Source organism: Halictus rubicundus, chromosome 14 (assembly GCF_050948215.1).
Source record: "Halictus rubicundus isolate RS-2024b chromosome 14, iyHalRubi1_principal, whole genome shotgun sequence".
Classification (NCBI taxonomy): Eukaryota; Metazoa; Arthropoda; class Insecta; order Hymenoptera; family Halictidae; genus Halictus; species Halictus rubicundus.
Genome location: NC_135162.1, coordinates 6,229,597 through 6,249,520, shown reverse-complemented (window position 1 = coordinate 6,249,520; position 19,924 = coordinate 6,229,597). Strand labels below are relative to the sequence as shown.

At 40.3% G+C, this 19,924-nt stretch overlaps 1 protein-coding gene across 2 annotated transcripts in view; it reads left to right on the top strand.

Moving 5' to 3' along the window:
* Positions 1 to 7,832, top strand: part of Tmod (tropomodulin) — a 128,606-nt gene extending 120,774 nt beyond the window's left edge. The window contains exon 9 of one of the 2 annotated variants that reach the window (XM_076800398.1): positions 7,645 to 7,832. In XM_076800398.1, the coding sequence (XP_076656513.1) occupies positions 7,645 to 7,709 (65 nt within the window). In that variant the 3' untranslated portion in view covers positions 7,710 to 7,832. The remainder of the gene's footprint in view (positions 1 to 7,644) is intronic. The other variant, XM_076800400.1, reaches the window with a different exon arrangement.
* The last annotated feature ends 12,092 nt before the right edge of the window (positions 7,833 to 19,924 follow it).

Below are 19,924 nucleotides of genomic sequence, written 5' to 3'. Positions count from 1 at the left end.
CCAGTCACGAAACACACGATATTAAATAGAAATATTCAATTATTGCAATCAGCGGATCCTATCGTCAGCTCGAACAATATTCGCTCGATAAAATTCGAAGGAAACTTCGAAATCCTTCATTTGACTAATTCCAAAAAGTAATACTAAATGACAAAGCTTAAAGTAATCTTAATTCTTTACATAAAAAAAAAAAAAAAAACAACTGGAATAATATCATTTGTTTGTCCGAGGGAAGGTGGCATAGCATTACACGTAGGGGCGTGCGAGAACCCGAAAGTATCGAGATGGTCGGGACGAGTCGGGTCGGGTCGGGTCGGGTCGGGTTCCCGATTATAGTGAATTCTCCTCAGTTTATACTCCTCGGCGTCCGAGGCCTCTCGAGCTTCGCGGCCCCTCACGGGGTATACCCTGTGGTAGTGGGGATAATTGCGCGACATTTATCATCCAGGTCTTCGCGACATATATAGAGAAATCACTGTATTTCGAGAATCTCGAAATTTTCGGGTACCCGTTCCGATCCCGAAAAAATTTCGTGTTCCCAACCCGACCCGATATTTCGGGTTCTCGCACAGCCCTTGATCGTCAATTTATGAATTTTCCTGTCTGAAATGTCTGCGAAGTAACGGACCGAGTTATTAATATGTGAATAACAGTGATACCTGATATTTGAACGGCGAGCCCCCGACGTATTGCTTTTATAAACGCTATTCTGATTTCATAACGGCGCAAACGGAACTGACGTATTTCATGAATAAATTGTTCGTTATCCAGTGATTATGAATACATTACATTTCTGCGCGTTCTCCGCACATCGTTCGAATCGTAACTCACGACGCGGCTCGGCGGCGCGGCGCGGTGTTTGCTGTATCATTTTTTTTTTCCGATTCCCGTTTAATTTTGCAACCCGATATTGAGATATTTCACCGTGTCAGCTATGAGAACTTTCATCGAACCGGGAAATACGATACTTTCCATAGTTAGACGCTCTCAGCAAAATTCACGCCGCGATCGAGTTCGAGACCACATGAAAATAAAATAATTTTAGAATATTAAACGCTATAATAAATGAATCGACGCCCATAAAACTGCAACTTCTGTGATTGACTTTTCATATTGGCTGTAGGTACATTTAATAATGAAATTGGGTACAATGAAATACTCATACGGGAACGTAAAGTCAGAGTACATTGAAAATAATAATTGGAATATTTCATTTCGGATAAAGGAGTAGGAACTTGAATATTTTATTTGAGGGAAGTACATGCGATTGAGTATCGTTACTTGATGCTATTAAGTGGAATAGATAATCGTCTAAAGACGTGTTGAAAATACAGTGATTTCTATGTATATGTCGCCAAGGCCTGGGCGATAAACGTCGCGGAATTATCCCGACTCGGGAAGCTCGGGATGCCTCGGACGCCGAGGAGTGTAAACATAACACTGCTTAGGGTATGTCTCCTGGACGATATCGTTGCTGACATATATCGAGAATTCACTGTAATTGTTTAAAATCACGTTTCATTCTGCTGAAATATTTTACTCCATGTAAAATTGAAAAACGCCACACATAAACGCTGAAATACCATTTTATATAAATAACAGCATTCCAATTACGATTTCGAATATTTTTCATTTGAAATCTACCCCGGTCCTTCGGACAATTGTATTTGTTTATGGCATCGGTAAAATGTTCGGAATACTGAATATTAAATATTACAAAACAACTTTTTTTTTTTGTACCATGACGTTTCGAATTTGAATAAAACCGTCGTAGTTTCGCCGCGATAAAAATCCGTGGCACGCAAGAAATAAAATTCGTACTAATCTATAAAAATCCCATATAAATTGAACGGAACGCTGCCATAATATTTTACAAAAATCATCCATCGGCCGCTGGAAAAAACCCGATGCGGCTGGAAGCATACCGTTGTATTCGCGAAACGAACATACTACACAGACGGAAGGAAGCCCGGTGATCGCGAGTCGATAAAACGCTGGATGATTTTTTCGCCACAAATCATGGGGAAATTGCGAACGGCCATCGTACAAAAAACTTTCGCCGGAAATCAGATTTATTGGTGCTCCGTAATTTTTTGCGGAATAGGAACGGCTGCGTCTGCCAGCAGGAGATAAATGAAACACGGCCACGGGAAAGTTTCCGCGATTGCTATAGCCCGGGATGCTAGTCAAAAAAGTATTTCGGGTATCGATCGCGCGGATTAAGTGACACTCGACCCGACGACAAACTTCGTTTACTTCAATTTGTTACCGGTTTTAATGCCGTTCGTCCTCGTTTTACCGTGCTGGTTAAACGACAATTACATTAGCCTCTAAACAAGAGTAGGTGCCTCGAAAGCATAGTTTCTTTTTATAGCGACGTTTGCATCCGGGAACACGGTCCAATTCTGCTCCTTGAAATATTTGGTCGTCTTACCAATTAGTCGAGCGATACGGTTCTCTTGACATGTGTTTCATAAAAATGTAAAATGTAATTTGCAAAAATTGATGCGCGAAGAATGCTCCAGATTTACTAAAAAATTTCTGTTAAGGGAAGTGAAATTCTTAAGGGACACGTTTCTTAAGATCATTGGTATTTTTTGAAGGACACCCTATATATTTTCTTCGGTATTCTTATGGAGTACGAAAATACGAATCCAACGAGTACAATGACCATGCCATTACGATCATTCGATCTCGAAATATTCGTGTCTGAAAGAAGCAAAACTAACCCAAAACATTACCTTTCAGACACGATTATCTCGAGATCGAATGATCGTAATGATATGGTCATGGTACTCGTTGGATTCGTCTTTTCCAGCTCTATGAGAATATCCGATAAAGAATGCAAGATTCCATTCAAATAAAATATAAATAATCCTGAAGACTTGTCGAAAAGGAGCCTAGGGACATTGAGGAATGATTCCTTCCGTATTTTCAACGAACAAAATCAGTTCAACGTTAACGAACAATCTCAAAGAACCCTAACCCTAACCCAAAACATTACCTTTCGGACACGATTATCTCGAGATCGAATGATCGTAATGATATGGTCATGGTACTCGTTGGATTCGTCTTTTCCAGCTCTATGAGAATATCCGATAAAGAATGCAAGATTCCATTAAAATAAAATATAAATAATCCTGAAGACTTGTCGAAAAGGAGCCTAGGTATATTGAGGAATGATTCTTTCCATATTTTCAATGTGCAAGATCAGTTCAACGTTAACGAACAATCTCAAGGTAAAATAAAATTCGCGATTCAGGTCCTGCCTTCCGACGAAATTTTCTCGCGACTGTAGGCGACAGTTTCACTCGATTCCTGCTATCAAAGCGTTCGCCGCGTACTTTTGGTAGTCGCGCGGCATTTCAGAACCTATTTTGAAAATGAGAAACGCTGACGATTAAAGCCGCCGTCAAAGCGGTTCCTGTATGAGACCGTCGCGCCGTCGTGTTTCTCTAAAATGAAACCGTTCGAATATAGTATATTTTTGTTCTGAAAGCGTGAAACGCGACGATAAAATAAGCGCATCCCTTCGACGCCGCGTTAATTACTCCAGCTTTACGAGCTGGCACAGAATAAATGGGGTGCGGTGCGGTTCATCCCTTCGGGAGGATTCTTACAATACCAACTGTCCGTCGGCGGACACTCTTTTTCTTCCTTCTTCTGTCTCCTCTTTTTTCTTCCACTTTAACGCCGCAACGGCACTTTGATCTCGTCCTCGGCCGCGGGTCCATTTATATCGTCGCGATCGAGAGCAAACCGGCGTCGATCTCTCCCTCCCCCTCTCCTTCCTCTGTCAGCTCGAATATAAATAATTCATTACGCGGCGCGGTCGCCTCTGCTTGTAATTCAGACTTCGCTCTGGGATTTGTAATTAGGATTTCGAGAGATTCTTGCGATTTCGATACACGAGCCGGATGAAAAAGTTCTGCTGCCTGTTCGATATTTTCCTGATCGGTGGCCTCGTTCCAGGAGAAATTCACTGAGTGGTTCGCGGGTGTTTGTTCGATGGAATTTTTAGCGTTGAGCAGTTTAATTGAGTTATGCCTTCAGAATTTGAATCACGAGTAAAGGCTGCGAGTTATAGGCAGGTTTTGAAATATTTCATGCACCGCACGAAGATTTTTTAATCCCGTCTGCTTGGAGAAAGGAACGTTCAATTTTATAACGTTAACGTAATTTATTTATTTCCCCGTGGAAACGTCGTCATCATTTTAATAATTGCACCATAGAATACCGGTCTTTCGACGGTGGTAGGATTAGCGTTCTCTGCTTGCAAATGCTGCATAAGAAATAAAAAAAGATCCCCCCCCCCGGTTTAATTATCGTAATTGTCCCGCTCCATTCTTGTGTTACGAGTTGAAAGCAATAGAACTAAAATGGACAGCTATTATGACCATAATCTACGATATACCGTAGCACACTACTTTCCAAAACCGAGCCATAGTGCTCGACACGAAATCCGCCGTGTAATAGCAACTTCCAAGGGACCAATATTCGGAAACACTAACAAGATAATTATTAAGTAGCTTCGAGGTTGAGTCCACATTATTTAACGACACATTAAGCAGCCGGCCCTAAGCTTTATTGCATGTACCGAATTTATGAAAACGATTAGCCGTCTTGCAATAGTTCATTCATTTCCGATCAAATTTATTTTTCTGTCGAATTCCATCGAATTTTGTCTTTTTCATTGAAGAATACAGAGTTTTCTCGATATATGTCCACAACGCGGGTCTACCCAGTGGCATATATCGGCCAAGAGATACTATTCTTTGATCCATGCCGAACGTAGAAAAGGACAGCTAAAGGCCTCGGTTCATGCCCCCTCACGGGGTGTACTCCGCGGCAGTGGGGATAGGTCTGGGACTTTTATCGGCTAGATATCTAGGACATATATAGAAGACTTCTTTGATACGCTGCCGAGCGTAGAAGAGGACAGAGAGACTTCTTGACTCCTCACGGGGATATACCCCGAGGCAGTGGAGTATTTCTAGGACTTTTATCAGCTAGATATTTGCGACATATATCGAGTAAAGACTGTGTATTCCAATTTTTTAAAATTGAATCACGCTATTTCAATTATTTTTGTGAACCAACAAGTTTGCACAATGATCCAACTGGACTTTTAGCGGCCAGATATTTGCGACATATATCGAGTAAAGACTGTGTGTTTGAATTTTTTAAAATTGAATCACGCTATTTCAATTATTTTTGTGTACCAACAATTTTGCACAATGATCCAACTGGACTTTTAGCGGCCAGATATTTGCGACATATATCGAGTAAAGACTGTGTATTCGAATTTTTAAAAATTGCATCACGCTATTTCAATTATTTTTGTGAACCAACAATTTTGCACAATCATCCAACTGGACTTTTAGCGGCCAGATATTTGCGACATATATCGAGTAAAGACTGTGTATTCGAATTTTTAAAAATTGAATCACGCTATTTCAATTATTTTTGTGAACCAACAAGTTTGCACAATGATCCAACTGGACTTTTAGCGGCCAGATATTTGCGACATATATCGAGTAAAGACTGTGTATTCGAATTTTTAAAAATTGAATCACGCTATTTCAATTATTTTTGTGAACGAACAAGTTTGCACAATGATCCAACTGGACTTTTAGCGGCCAGATATTTGCGACATATATCGAGTAAAGACTGTGCCATACTTTTATCAGTGATTTTCTTTAGTGATATTTCTGGTATCACAGCTGCAGATCGTGTTACGGCGATCGAGATGCAATTTATGGGAACGATCATGTCGAAACACGCACGGAACATGGTATTTCGAGGTTGTAAAAAGTTTTTTACGAACCGACTTCTGTGACACACTATCTAATCTAATACACCGACTCTTCATCTATTTATGTGCTCTTAAGCGTCTCCCCTAAAACTGGGAAAGTGCTTTTACGGTACAAGCGACGCGCCACGTCCTCGTCTTAGGTATATAAAGTCGACAAAGCAATCTCCTTAGAGCAGAAATTATAGATCGAAATTGAAAAGCCATGTTGTCAGCTAGAAATTATTTATTTCAGACAATATTCCACATGGCCGAACTGCGTTTTCACGCACGTTTGTAGTACACCCGCGTTCGTTGGTGTACAGATAACAAAGTGGGACATAATCAAAGATTTAGTGAGATTTAATGATGTTGTTATTTGATTTGTAATCGGACAAAATGATTAATACTGTAAATTGATGACTGTGTAATTTTGGTCGCTGTAAATTGACTCGGGAATATTTCTATTTGCAGTGGTAATTGCAATCGGCGAACACCTAACCCGTACACCGCGGATTTGATGTATCCATGCATAAATGCAAACCGGTAAAATCAAATGCAAAATAGTGACGAGATAAAATAGTTTAAGAAGGATTGAAGACTTTGCTTGTAAAAATGGAGTTGCAGACAATGCAGGCTATTCAGTTTATAAACAGACAGTATTTAATCATCATACTCTTCGATAGCGGGTAAAACAAATAATGTCTGCGTAAAGTAGAAAATATAACAGGAATTGTTTCAACGAGTGATATCTTCATCGGCATCATCGATCGATTATCATGTCAGCGGCGCCGAGTCTCATGGATTATTAAACTAAACACTGCCATAGTTTTCCGCACGCGATGCTGTTGCTTATCTCGCAGACACGAATGCGCCATAATCGGGTGACACATCGCGATGCTAATCGAATTGGAATTTAGATTGTAATTGTACATTTTCAATTAATCATTGGTTCAGCCAAAAGAGCAATCGAGCGGTACATAAATTTAGCGGGGGGACACAAACTATGATTTATCGAAACGCCTGTAGAAACGTTAAAAAATTTGCTTCGCGAATAAATCCACCACGGGTGCGAAGACTGAATCTTCCCCTTTACAACGAGACCTTAAAAATCGATGTACGATTTTTTCCGATCGATTTATCGATCTTTCAACGAAGAGTGTACTCGGGCAAACTTCCTCCCCATTTTTGCCCCATGAAACAGCCAAAAGAAAATCTCTACTAAATATATTTATTTTATCAATTCCCACGAAAGCATCTTTATAATTTCATAATTGTAAAATAAAAATCCTGGAACCGGTCAGTTTGACCGGCGGTGGGAGGTCTAGTGTTAAAGCTGAGCGATTTTAGGCGATTTTGACAGGTAAGGGCGCCGCCATGTTGGTATGTACTCCGCGTCGCGCGTCGTCCAACGAGCGGAGCCGCTAGATGGCAGCACAAGCACACGGTGATGTCGATAAAGTAGATTTCTAACTCCGACCGACCTTCTCGCGGCTTCGCTCATTGGACGATGTCCGAGTACATACCAATATGGCGGCGCCCATACCTGTCAAAAACGGTGTAAATCGCACATCTTCACACACGCATAACTTTTGAACCAGTGAATTTCTCGCCTTAAAATTTCGATTTTTGGCATTTTCTCGTCAAGATGTACAGGATTATGTAGTGGAAAGTTAAAAATTTCTGGGTCGCCAAGGTGAATTTTAACCAAACTATAAGTTAGGAAGGAAAATTAGAAATTGAGATATAAATTAGAAATAGAGGTTCATGTGATCGGATCGTTCGGCTCGCTATAGTCATCGTAGACATAGTGTTCTCACACGGTGCCATCGGTCGGTGAATTTTTTCCACAGATCGCCTAGAGCGCACGGGAAGATCTTCCCGCAACTATACCATCGGCTGGGCCATGCATCGGTAAACGTCACCAGTGACATCGATTGCGACAACCATGACTACAACCGCGACAACTATGACTGCAACGACGACCCGGTAATCCTCCGCAGACGTCTCACTTTTAGCCGTCAAGAAATAAAATGCGAGAGACTGTCACGATCGGGTGAATAACGATGCTGGGAGATTCGCGAGTGACGCGAATGGTATCCTGGGAAACGGAGACACTTTGGATCGTGTTCAATGTATAGCAAAACGCGTTACATTACAGTTGATATGACGTACTTTCGTCCGACAATATTTCATTCGTTCTTCTGCAAGAAAGTAGGTTCTATATTCGTCGGATTCGACGCTTGTTCTTCGAAGAATGGATTAAGAGGGTATTCTGGTTTAAGGATCTTCTATCTTTAGGAATTTTTTTCAGGAGGACTAACAAAGTTACTGGATTAGGATTTTACACACACATTTTTAGGTATTTGAGGTACACGTGTGATTATTTTCAAGTAAAAATAATCAAAATTACGTTAGTTATGAATTTTTTTATGGGGTATGTTTGAAGATGTTATTCTGATATTGAATCACATTTTTTATCAATTCTTAGGAATTTTTTTCGGAAGAACAGTTAATCTTTTTGGATTGGGATTTCGCACACCCATTTTTGGGTATTTGAGGTACATATGTGATTTTTTTAATGCAAAAATGGTCGAAATTACGCGAGCTATGTATTTTTTATGGGGTATTAATAAATTAAATTAATCTTACGAATTCGAAGATATTCTCTAGCTATTAAGTTCAAGAACAGTTACGCTTAAGAAAGAAGCAAATAGATTGATTATTTGGAGGTTCATGAGCAGAATATTCTCTTAAATGATTTTTGGTCATGTTTTATGGGAGGTGTAGCGTGTCTGGTTCCTCGGGGTATCGATCGCTATCGATTATTCCTGTATCCTCGGTTTCGCGGTTTCGGTTTCGAAAACAGCCTAGCCGTTCCGCCTTCGCTTCCGGTTTCCCTTCCCAGGGCATTCACCAGGACCGGAAGTGTCTCGTTTTCCCAACCGGACGCCGCGAAACCCGCTGAATCGCACCTGACCACTTCCGTTTGAGCATCCAGTATAGAGCCCAGCGTCCCTCTTCGCAGGTCACCGCGCTTCAACGTTGCCCCTAGATATCCCGAAACCGTTTTATTTTATTCCACTTTTATTCCCGCCTCGAATTTTGCTAGATAAAACCAAACCAGATCGTCCAGCAACAACGGTCTGCGTTTTATTCCAGCTGAGAAAGATTTTGCGACGAGCACAACCTCGTTTGCCATGATTTGCTTCTCTGATGCACCATCCATTTCGATCCGTCCGAGAAATGAATTTTTTAACAAGATTACAGAGTCATTGATATTTTTTTTCCAGGACACCATATGTTTCCTCTTGGATATTAGTGTAGAGCTCGAAGAGACGATTCCAACGAATATAATGATCATACCGTTCCGATCGTTCGATCTCGAGATATTCGTGTCTGAAGGAAACAAACGTAACCCAAAATATTACCTTTCAGACACGAATATCTCGAGATTGAAAAATCGTAACGGTATGGTTATGGTAGTCGTTGGATTCGTCTTTTCACGCTCTACAAGAATATCAAATGAAGAATGTAATGTGTCATTGTAAAAAAATAAACTGGCATTCAAATATAGTCCAAAAGGAGGAGTGACGCTTTTCACGGGTCAGAAAAATTGTCTGGCGGACGCAAAGTGAAATGCTCGTTACTAAAACACTTGTGCAATGCAAAACAAGGGGTCGATACCGTAAAATCCGTTTTTTCCCTAGATAATTTTCTCGTCAGGGTGCACGTTCACGACGTTCACGATTGATTCGCGTCATTCAGCTGCAAACGAATCGCGCCGGATGCGATTATTTTCCTCGTTAATCGAGTTTCTATCGCTCCGACTCGACGTTAAAAAATGCTTGTCTCTCGGAATCGAAGAGGCGTGACATTTAAGCGTGAAACTTTCAGCATTGAAATCCGTCTTCGCCAGAAATCGCTTTTCATTGCGACGACGCTCGAGTTTTATCAAAAATTGTCATTCATTTCGCGATACTCCGCCGAAATAAAATGAACTGCTGCGCGGTATTCCGGGAATACGAAATGGCGGCCAGAATAGCGACGATCCTTTTTTGATATTGCACGCGATAGGTCGAATTTTCGAACTTTTTTATCTTCGACTTGTGCTACTTTAATCTTCGGATGAATTTATTAACGGCAAAACGAAAGATACAGTTTCTATTGTAAATATTTGCGTGAACCCAACTCCTCAAGGGTGACGCCCAATCATGAGTTCCTCTTTCTTGAGAATTTCGACTTTTTGATATTTTTCATAGTCAACTCACTCGATACTTGAAATACTGACGAGTGATGCATGAAACTGTATCGTTCATAATAATTCTGGCCTTTTGCAATAAATTTTGCAATATCTATCAGTGTCGGTGCAATGCACAGAAGTCGTCCCCGAAGGATTAACCCGATTGTCTCTATCATTCTTTCTATCACGTTCATCACTTTTCCTATCACAGCGATTTCGATATCGCACGCTTTAGAAATTCCAACAATCCTAGTGAATCTTAGAAAATAATGTACTGCTACCTACAGATACGAGATAATACTATAAAAACTAATTAAGGAACTAATGTAACGCTTTCCTGTTTCGTGTATCATGTAAAGAATATTGTAACAATTGTATCGCAAAATAAGCTTCCTTATGGAAGTGAGAACAGCTTGAAAACGACGATGAAAGAAAATAAAAAATGGAGGAAAATATCTCTAGAGGTGACGTCCTTAGGGATAAAAATACTTTAGTGTCCGAATATTTGTTCAATTTACTATAACTTAGACCCAGATCTAGTTTATCAACGTAATAGTTAACTATGCACTGTGATTGTCACTTGCCAAGCGGAGCATGTTCGAGAACAAAGAGTATGGTTTTCTGTTCCACCCACTGCCATCGAGCCACACGACACAGGTATTACGGTGTCAAGACGGGAACAGCTTTAAACGAATCTTTCGGCGACAATAACCGCTCGGATGGCTCCTGAAATATTATTTTTGCCCTGGGTCGTCGCCGTGGGCGGCCATTCAACGAACGGCTGACCAGGAGTCTTTCGCAAAGTCTTTTCTGACCACCGCGAGTCGAATATTGTCTGTGAGAGTGTGTCCGTTGCCAGATGGGATCGAGAGAAATAGAAAATGTGTGACGTAGGGTCCGCATTGTCGACCGAATCGTTTCGGGCGCCTTTGTCGTTCGACGTTCGACTTCTAGAGCCCGGAGACGACGCGGTAACTAGCGACGGCTCGAGCAGTTCGAGGAAAGTATTGAAACTCGAAGTTGTGCGATTATTAGATTTAATATTCTCTGGTATTGTAGTGTTTAGAATAGTAGTATCGCTGGGAGAATGTATTTCGTGAATACAGTAATGTCGAGAAGTCTGAAATTATTTTAATCTCAATTATTTCTTCGTGAAAGTTTCATCAGTGTATTCGTGACGATTTTCTGAGTAAAACGAGCACAAACACGACATAGTTCGCAGCTTACTAGCTTGGTCGTTGATTGGTTCGGATATAATAAATAAATTATTATGTTGTCGATTATTTCTTCGTGACAGTTTTATCAGTGTATTCGTGACGTTTTTTCTGAGTAAAACGAGTACAAACACGACATATTTGGCAGCTTACTTGCTTCGTCATAGACTGGTTCGGATATAATAAATAAATTATTGTGTTGTCGATTATTTCTTCGTGACAGTTTTATCACTGTATTCGTGACGTTTTTCTGAGTAAAACGAGTACAAACACGACATATTTCGCAGCTTACTTGCTTCGTCATTGACTGGTTCGGATATAGTAAATAAATAATTTTGTTTTGGATTATTTCTTCGTGAAAGTTTTATCAGCGTATTCGTGACGATTTTCTGAGTAAAATGAGTACAAACACGACATAGTTCGCAGTTTACTTGTTCGGTCATTGGTTGGTTCGGATAGTAGAGGTTTTACTTTATCGCGGATTAAACGAGTGAATGTGATCCTAATTCGGTCGTGTTTGGGCTTGTTTTAATCGGGAAAGTGTCAGGAATCTGTCGGTATCCAGCAAAGTGAAATCCCAGAGGCAGAAATGACAATAAAATATCGGAATCCATTTGTTAAAAGAACAGAGACTGCTGTAATTCGTTTTGATCCATTGCTTTGATTTCACTGCAAGTGAAAGAATCGTTATAATGGATCAAGCACACTCGTAGTTGAAAATATTACTTTTTTAAAAACAGGTTACATTCTTTATTCTTGTATTCTATATTCCACTGAATTTTATAAATGATTCTGCATTTTTTTGGGAAATACCTTTCTGCAACAACGACGAAGCATTAACATTTTTCGCACGATCAAAGTTGTCGGATTTATAAAAAAAGATGTTTCGCTTTGTTGGCGAATAATTGAACATTTCGTTCTCCGATAAAACATGGAGAACGTTAAACGCAGTTCACATGTAATCAACTCCAGTCAGAAGTAGGTCAGACTTAACATCGGCCACTAATCATAGCGAACCAATATTTGAATACCATTACTTCCTTCAGAGGCTATGAACGCCCGATTCCCAAGAAAATAATAGAGTTCGAGCAAACGAACAATTTCCTAACATGGTTTGCCCAAACACAGATTCTGTTTCAGTGCCTCTATCATTACTTTGTATTTTGTATTTGACTTTTAACAACCGCGCTTGTTAAAATCGTACCCGAAATATACGAAGTAATACCCGAAATATACGAACGAGCCACATTCAGTCCTAAAATCTTCTTTTATTGCATCCTATAGAATTTTGCCATATCAAACTTGTTTGTTTTCAATTATTTCTCTATGAAAGTTCAGCCATCTTGTTTGTGACGCTTTTCTGATTAGAATGAGTACAAAGACGGTACAGTTCGGATCACCTTTAGCTCTTTAATCCACGATTTAGTAGAACCTCTGTTAACCGAACTAACAAGGCATCATGGATTAAAGAACTATACGTGATCCGAACTATGCCGTGTTTGTACTCATTTTAATCAGAAAAATGTGACGAACATTTCTGTGATGGTTTCATTAAAAAATCAGTAGATAGATAACTTCGGACATTACTGTACTACCTTCGCTGCGACTTTTGATGTTCCTCAGCCGGTGGTGTGAGAGTACGAGCGAATGCGAGTGAACGGAGTCGCATGATCGATGCCAACGTTCGCATCCTCGCCTGCATGTATAGTGAACGAGCTGCGCGGAGAGAAATTGATCGAATGATCCGTGTTTCACGCGTGCCTTGATCACAAGGGCTGAATAGAATGCGAAACTGGCGACGCAGACTAATTAGAAAAATGGTGTTTGTAATCATGCGTCTAGCCCTCCCGGGCTTTTATTCTTTAATACACACGGTCTTCTTGTAATCACGTGCGCGCGCGCGCACACACTCACACACACACACACACACACATGATGCGAAATACGTACGCAGACACATGATCCGCAGGCGACAGAAAGTGTGAGTCATTTTTTTTCAGAAAACCTTGCCGCTAGTTTTTCTTGTAACGCGATGCTCAAATAAACTGCTGAAAAACATAACGGCGTCTTTTCTTCCCCGACTTTTCCCGCCAGTAGATCCCAATGGAGCGTGCCCCGTGCGAAAGTAGTAGTATTTGTTAACTAGATGTCTTACAACGTAGCAAAAACAACTTCGTGAATTCTCTTGGAAATTTCCCTTTGATCTTGATGAAAGTTTTAATGAAAACGTCCGGCTCATGATATCCGGAACATTTCGGAAATAGAAATTTCCGTTTGATCTCGAAACGTGACTAATTTGCATTTTCGAAAATCAATTTTCTTGAAAACTGCACAATGGTATATAGATTTGATTGTGTAGGTGGGTCTAAATGGACCCGTGGTGAAATATTGCTTCCACTGTTCTTTCTGAAATGTTGACGATGCAATTTTTGTATATGTACTTATTAATCTGATGATTTCAAGTATACACTGCGAGCGAAATTAGTATTGAATTTTTGTCTGAAATGTTCCACGCGTAGATCCCATATTTTGATACTTCTTTAAAGGATTCTAAACTGAATACAGTGAATTCTCGATATATGTCAACAACACGAGTCATGCCAGCGTCATTTATCGTCCAGGAGACGATGTTGTTATGTTTACACTCCTCGGCGTCCAAGGCCTCTCGTGCTTCCTGGCCCCTCACGGGGTAGTGGGGATAACTCCGCGACGTTTATCATCGAGACCTTGGCGACATATATAGAGAAATCACTATATTACGAATTATTATTCCTTGTAAAGTTAAATCTTATTAATTGTGATAAAGTGCTAAGCTTATACATTTATGCGGTTCGAACAATGAAGTAAATGGAAGCATTCCTGATAATTTCTTAACCCAGGGTGACCTCGTCCAAGAAGAAAGACCTCCTTTGCCAGTCAAGAGGAGTATATTTAAACAAAGGGTAATTATTCTCCGGACTAATTGCTTCAACGATTTCATCTCCCACCGCAGCAATACCGGAAATGCAGCAGCCTTTCCCTAGGCAGTACCTAGAAGCTCCGAACTCATGCGACTCCTAGAATTTCCCTAGGGCCCAGTCACGCAGTTACTTATTGCGCGTGCGCCTCGTTAAGAATACACAACAGCCCCCCCCCCTTCCGAATACCTACTAATACCTATCAAAAAATCGGATAATAAAAATGGCTTAAATTCAACGAAATTATTTTTCTTTTACTTCCGCCATTTCTTTTACATTGCCAACAAAAATTCGACTTTGAGTTACGAATCGGGTTTCGGGAAGAAACATTAGGGGTAGCCATAAGTAATCAATTATTTTTGCAAACGAATTTGTTTTGCCTTCAGTTCTGTACCGATCGTCGAAGAGGAAACACGTATTCTTTTACAGTTTTCGGTAAAGCAGCCTGTGTTCAAAATATTCTAAAAAGTATAATTTTTTTTACAACCCTGTAATAAAATGGCGGCGTCCGTACCTTCCGAGGATCATATTCGTCGTTGCATACTTTTTCATTTTCATGCGGGATTTAATGCAACGGTAACAACAAAGAAAATTTCCGATGCTTATGGGGATGTATCGAAGGTCAACAAGTGTCAACGTTGGTTCAGAAGGTTTGCTGCTGGTGATTATGATCTCTCTGACAGGCCTCGAAGTGGACGACCAGTTGAATTTGATAATGACACCCTAAAATCTCTGGTGGAAGCTGATCCAAAATTAAGTATACAAGAATTATCGAGAAGCCTTGGGTCCACAAGGTCAACTATACAAAGGCACCTACACGAAATGGGAAAGGCATATAGGAATATGGGTACCGGATTAATTATCTGAGACCAACAAGAATATTCGTCGATCAATTTGCACTTCATTGCTATCCAGATTTCGTAGAGATCCATTTCTTTGCAGAATCGTTACCGGAGATGAAAAATGGATTCTTTATGATAACATGAAGCGTTCCAAGCAATGGTTTTCTGCGAATCAAACCGCAATATCAACCCCTAAACCTAGCTTATCGCTTAGAAAGGTGTTACTGTGCATTTGGTGGGACTGTCGTGGCATAATTCACTTTGAGTTGTTGAAACCTGGAGAAACAATTACTGTTGAGTTCTATTGTCAGCAATTATAATGGCTGTATTCAGAACTATTGAAAAAGAGGGCATCTTTAGTGTCACAGAAAAGGTGTAATATTGTAAATTCCACTCAGGAAAAAATTAAAGAATTGCAGTGGGAAGTTTTACCGCACCCCCCGTACTCACCGGATATTGCTCCCTCTGACTATCATCTTTTCAGATCTCTGGAGCATTATTTAAGAAATAAAACATTCTGTAGAAGATGTAAGGAGGCACCATGAGTCATATTTTGCTTGACGAACCCTGGATTTCTATAAGAGGGGCATTAAAAATTTGCAGGAAAGATGGCAAACTGTCCTTGATAATTATGGAGATTATATAATAAATGAAGAAATAAAAACTTGAATTTACTACAAAGTTCGTTTTAGATTTCAAAATAATCGATTACTTATGGGCCCCCCTAATATAAAATAACAAAATTCGTCGTCGGCGAGCAAGCTCGACAAACACGGGAACGAGTTTCCCGCGAAAATATCTATCGCCTAGCTGGCGGTAATTAAGAGGATCGCTGGCTGGAAGTGCCGGAAATTACGATGTCGAAGAACTGTGTCGAGGATTGTTAAGGAAATTGCCTAATCTGCTGCAAGATCGCACCCGGAGGTGTGACGGCAGCAATCGATAAAATCGAGCAGCCGAAGAATACTCCCGGGGGATACGTGGCAGTTCGACTAACCTAACTAAGCAGAGCTTTTAATGGCGCCGGGAGATAAAGATTAATAATGTTCGCTATCTAGGAACTCTCGCGCCGGCTCCTAGGTCGGGGAATGCTTATGCAAATTCCCCGTTTTCATGAACCAGCCGAAAATGAAATCTGGGTGGGTATGAACGACCACTTTCTATCTTGGTTACACGGTTTTATCGCCGGGCGGACGCGGGGACTGTTAAATTGAATAATTCTTGCTCTGGGCACATCAATTCTACGTTATAGCGCGGCTAGAATCAGCGTAAATCTGTATAAAGTTTTGTTAAGTATAGAATAACTCACCCAGTTTGTGCAGGTTAGCACCGTGCTGTGTAATTACACGATTAGAGTCTCTTTGTTCTTAATAATTCCACAGAAGGGGCAAGAAAGTTTATATTTATCGTGTGGCTAGGCTAAACTTTACCTCAGGAAACCAGAAATTTTTAACTCTTTTTTATGGAATCCTGCAGATTTTGCCGAGGAGATCCGGAAAATCCAAGTTTTAATCCTAGGAGATCACTAATTCGAAAGTTACGCCTGTGTAAAGATGGGGCGCGATTTTCAGCGTTTTTGACAGTTATAGTGGCCGTCGCGCGTCACATCGGATTACATAATAAAGAGTCAACAAATTTCCAAGGTAAAGTTAAGCCTGCGACTGCATTTTATTGTTGGTTACAAAAGAATAGAATTTTATTTTGTAAACTAAACGCGTAGATGCCATCGAGGCAGATTTACGAATCTTCCCCGGGAAATTAAATAAACTTATCAAAGTGCAAAACGAAGTGAATGAAAAAACAGCAATTAAACGCTGCAAAATTAAATGCGCTAATTTCGAACTTCTCGAATGAAATGCATAATAGAGACCAAGTCTGGGGGACGGTTGTCGGACAACCACCTGTGCATTTGCAGCCGTGAATTGCCATTCGAAATCGCGAATTCGACGGGACCGGGACACCAAGTTCAGAATCAATTTGCATTCAATAATCCGCGATCCGTTAAGTCGGATATATTCGACGGCGAGCCGGATTCCAAGGCCGAATTTGCCGGCCCGGAAATCGGCATGCGAATTAGACGCTTTGTCGGCCAAGGCAAGACGTCCTTCCTCGGATATGTCCCCCGCCCCTCCCCCTTTCGCCAAGGTTTGCCGATGAATGGCACGCCATTGGCTGAATGCGTGCGCCTAAACGACTGCATTCACAGGTCCGTCTCCCTGTGCGTCGGACTGAATTTCGCAAACTTCGCCAACTTGAAGTCTCCGCGTACCTTCGCGCCATACTAACCGACGGTTCCTTCGGTTTCTTCATGTTCTCTATACGTACACCGTGCACGCAACTTTCAACTCAAAATATACAATTCCCAGCAATTCTTCTGCAGCTCATTTGCAAATATCTCCCAGAAATCCTGTGCACTTTTTTATTAACTACGGTGATTTCTCTGTATACGTCGCCAAGGTCTGGATGATAAATGTCGCGGAAATATCCCCACTACCGCGGGCATATCCCGAAGCTCGAGAGGCCTCGGACGTTGAGGAGTGTAAACATAACTCGGTAACATGTCTCCTCGACGATACACGACAACTGGCAAACATACTGACATACATATATGTTGATGACATATATCGAGAATTCACCGTACTCGTAGAGAAATCATTGATATTTGAACTGCTGTAACACCGTGCAAAAAAATCGTACAACAATCATTCTGGACTCGTTTCAAAGCGTGAAGCTTCTGTTTTCAGAATGTCCAACCAGTCTTTTTCTTTTTTTTTTTTTTTAGACAACTCGAGGTGACAACTCTTGATGCAGACTGTATCTATATATGGGAAGTAAAAAGCGAGAATATTTCTTCGGAAATTTGTCAAATTCAAAGGACTCTGCAGGCGTTAGAAATTTTTTCTGGCGACTGAAATAAACGCGATTTTTAAGATTAGAGTCTCCCCTTTAGAACAAGCTTCGAAAATTGGATGTACGATGTTTTGTCTGCGTTTTAATAAATTTTGAGTAGAAGGTTTACCGCCGCCAAAATATGTTCAAAGGAGAAGGTGTCTTCGGGTTTTCAATGTTCTACAGGATGCGGTCACGTTTTCGAAGAATTGCAATTAAGGGCTCCGAAAGTAGAGGCTTTAAGCTTCAAAATGGGCCTAGAATGGTCGCCGTACGATTCTCCGTCACAAAATTATGGCATAACGAAACCAAGTAAGTACAAACAGAACGAGCATCTTCGTAATCAGAATTTTATTATTGACCTCATTTGTAAAATAGACGTCCGAGTTGTACAATTAATGCATCGGATTAATATTGATCGAATAAATCAGAGAGTGCATAATATTGTTTAGCATATTTGCAAGGGATGTGCAGCAATGAAGCAGAAAATTTCACGAGTGAGAGAGAGGCAGAGGTGTAGTATAGACGGAAGGAAAAACTTATATTCTATACTGTATTTTATATACACAATATATACCGTCGCCATATTTTCTGCGCTGTTGGACGTGGTTTATACTTTCCTTGATATCCTTATAGACATGGAAATTTCCTCTGTGAAATGCAAAGTAGGGAATGCGCCACGGGCCCTGAATATTCAGCTAATTCGATTTTTTAGAGCATTAAGCTTGCACGAAACTTCCACTTGCTTTGCGAAAGTAGATTAACATCTCGCGCGCGCGGCCGCTGCGAATTGTGAAAAACACACCGCCGAGCACTTGCACTTTTCCTGCGGATCTTTGACGCTGATGCTTGAAATCGTGCGCGCGAAATTTTCCCGATATTGCGCGAACACACTCGCAAAGCTACCGGGCAAAATTTATTAAAAATTGCTGCGCGAAAACATGTGAAAAGACAGCGTGCGAAATTGTAAGAATTGCCACGCGAAAATATTTCTAAAGCTACGTAGACAAATGCAAAAATTACTGCGCGAAAACATTGAAAGAACGACATGAAAGATTGCAAAAATTGGAAAAATCATAGGACAATGTAACATTGCAAAATTCGCTGGGTGAAAACATTCGACAAGCACCTTGCAAAATTGTAAAAATTGCCACGCAAAAACATTGGAAGAACGACATGAAAGATTGCAATAATAGGAAAAATCATTGGAGAATGTAACATTGCAAAATTCGCTGGGTGAAAACGTTGTAAGAACAATGTGCAGAATTGCAAAAATTGATCCGTGAAAACATTCGAAAAGCAACTTGCAAAATTGCAAAAATTGGAAAAACCATTGGACGATAAAATATTGCAAAGTTTGCTGGTTAAAAATATTGTAAGAGCAATGTGCAGAATTGCAAAAATTGCTCCGAGAAAACATTCGGAACACAACTTGCAAAATTGTAAAAATTGCAACGCGCAAACATTGAAAGAACAACATGAAAGATTGCAAAAATTGGAAAAATCATCGGACAATGTAACATTGCAAAATTCGCTGGGTGAAAACGTTGTAAGGACAATGTGTAGAATTGCAAAAATTGATCCGTGAAAACATTCGAAAAGCAACTTGCAATATTGTAAAAATTATTCCGTGAAAACATTCGACAAGCACCTTGCAAAATTGTAAAAATTGCCACGCAAAAATATTGAAAGAACAACATGAAAGATTGCAAAAATAGGAAAAATCATCGGTCAATGTAACATTGCAAAATTCTCTAGGTAAAAACGTTCTAAGATCAATGTGCAGAATTGCAAAAATTGATCCGTGAAAACATTCGAAAAGCAACTTGCAAAATTGGAAAAATTGGAAAAACCATTGGACAATAAAATATTGCAAAGTTTACTGGTTAAAAATATTGTAAGATCAATGTGCAGAATTGCAAAAATTGCTCCGAGAAAACATTCGGAACACAACTTGCAAAATTGCAAAAATTGCTACGCGCAAACAT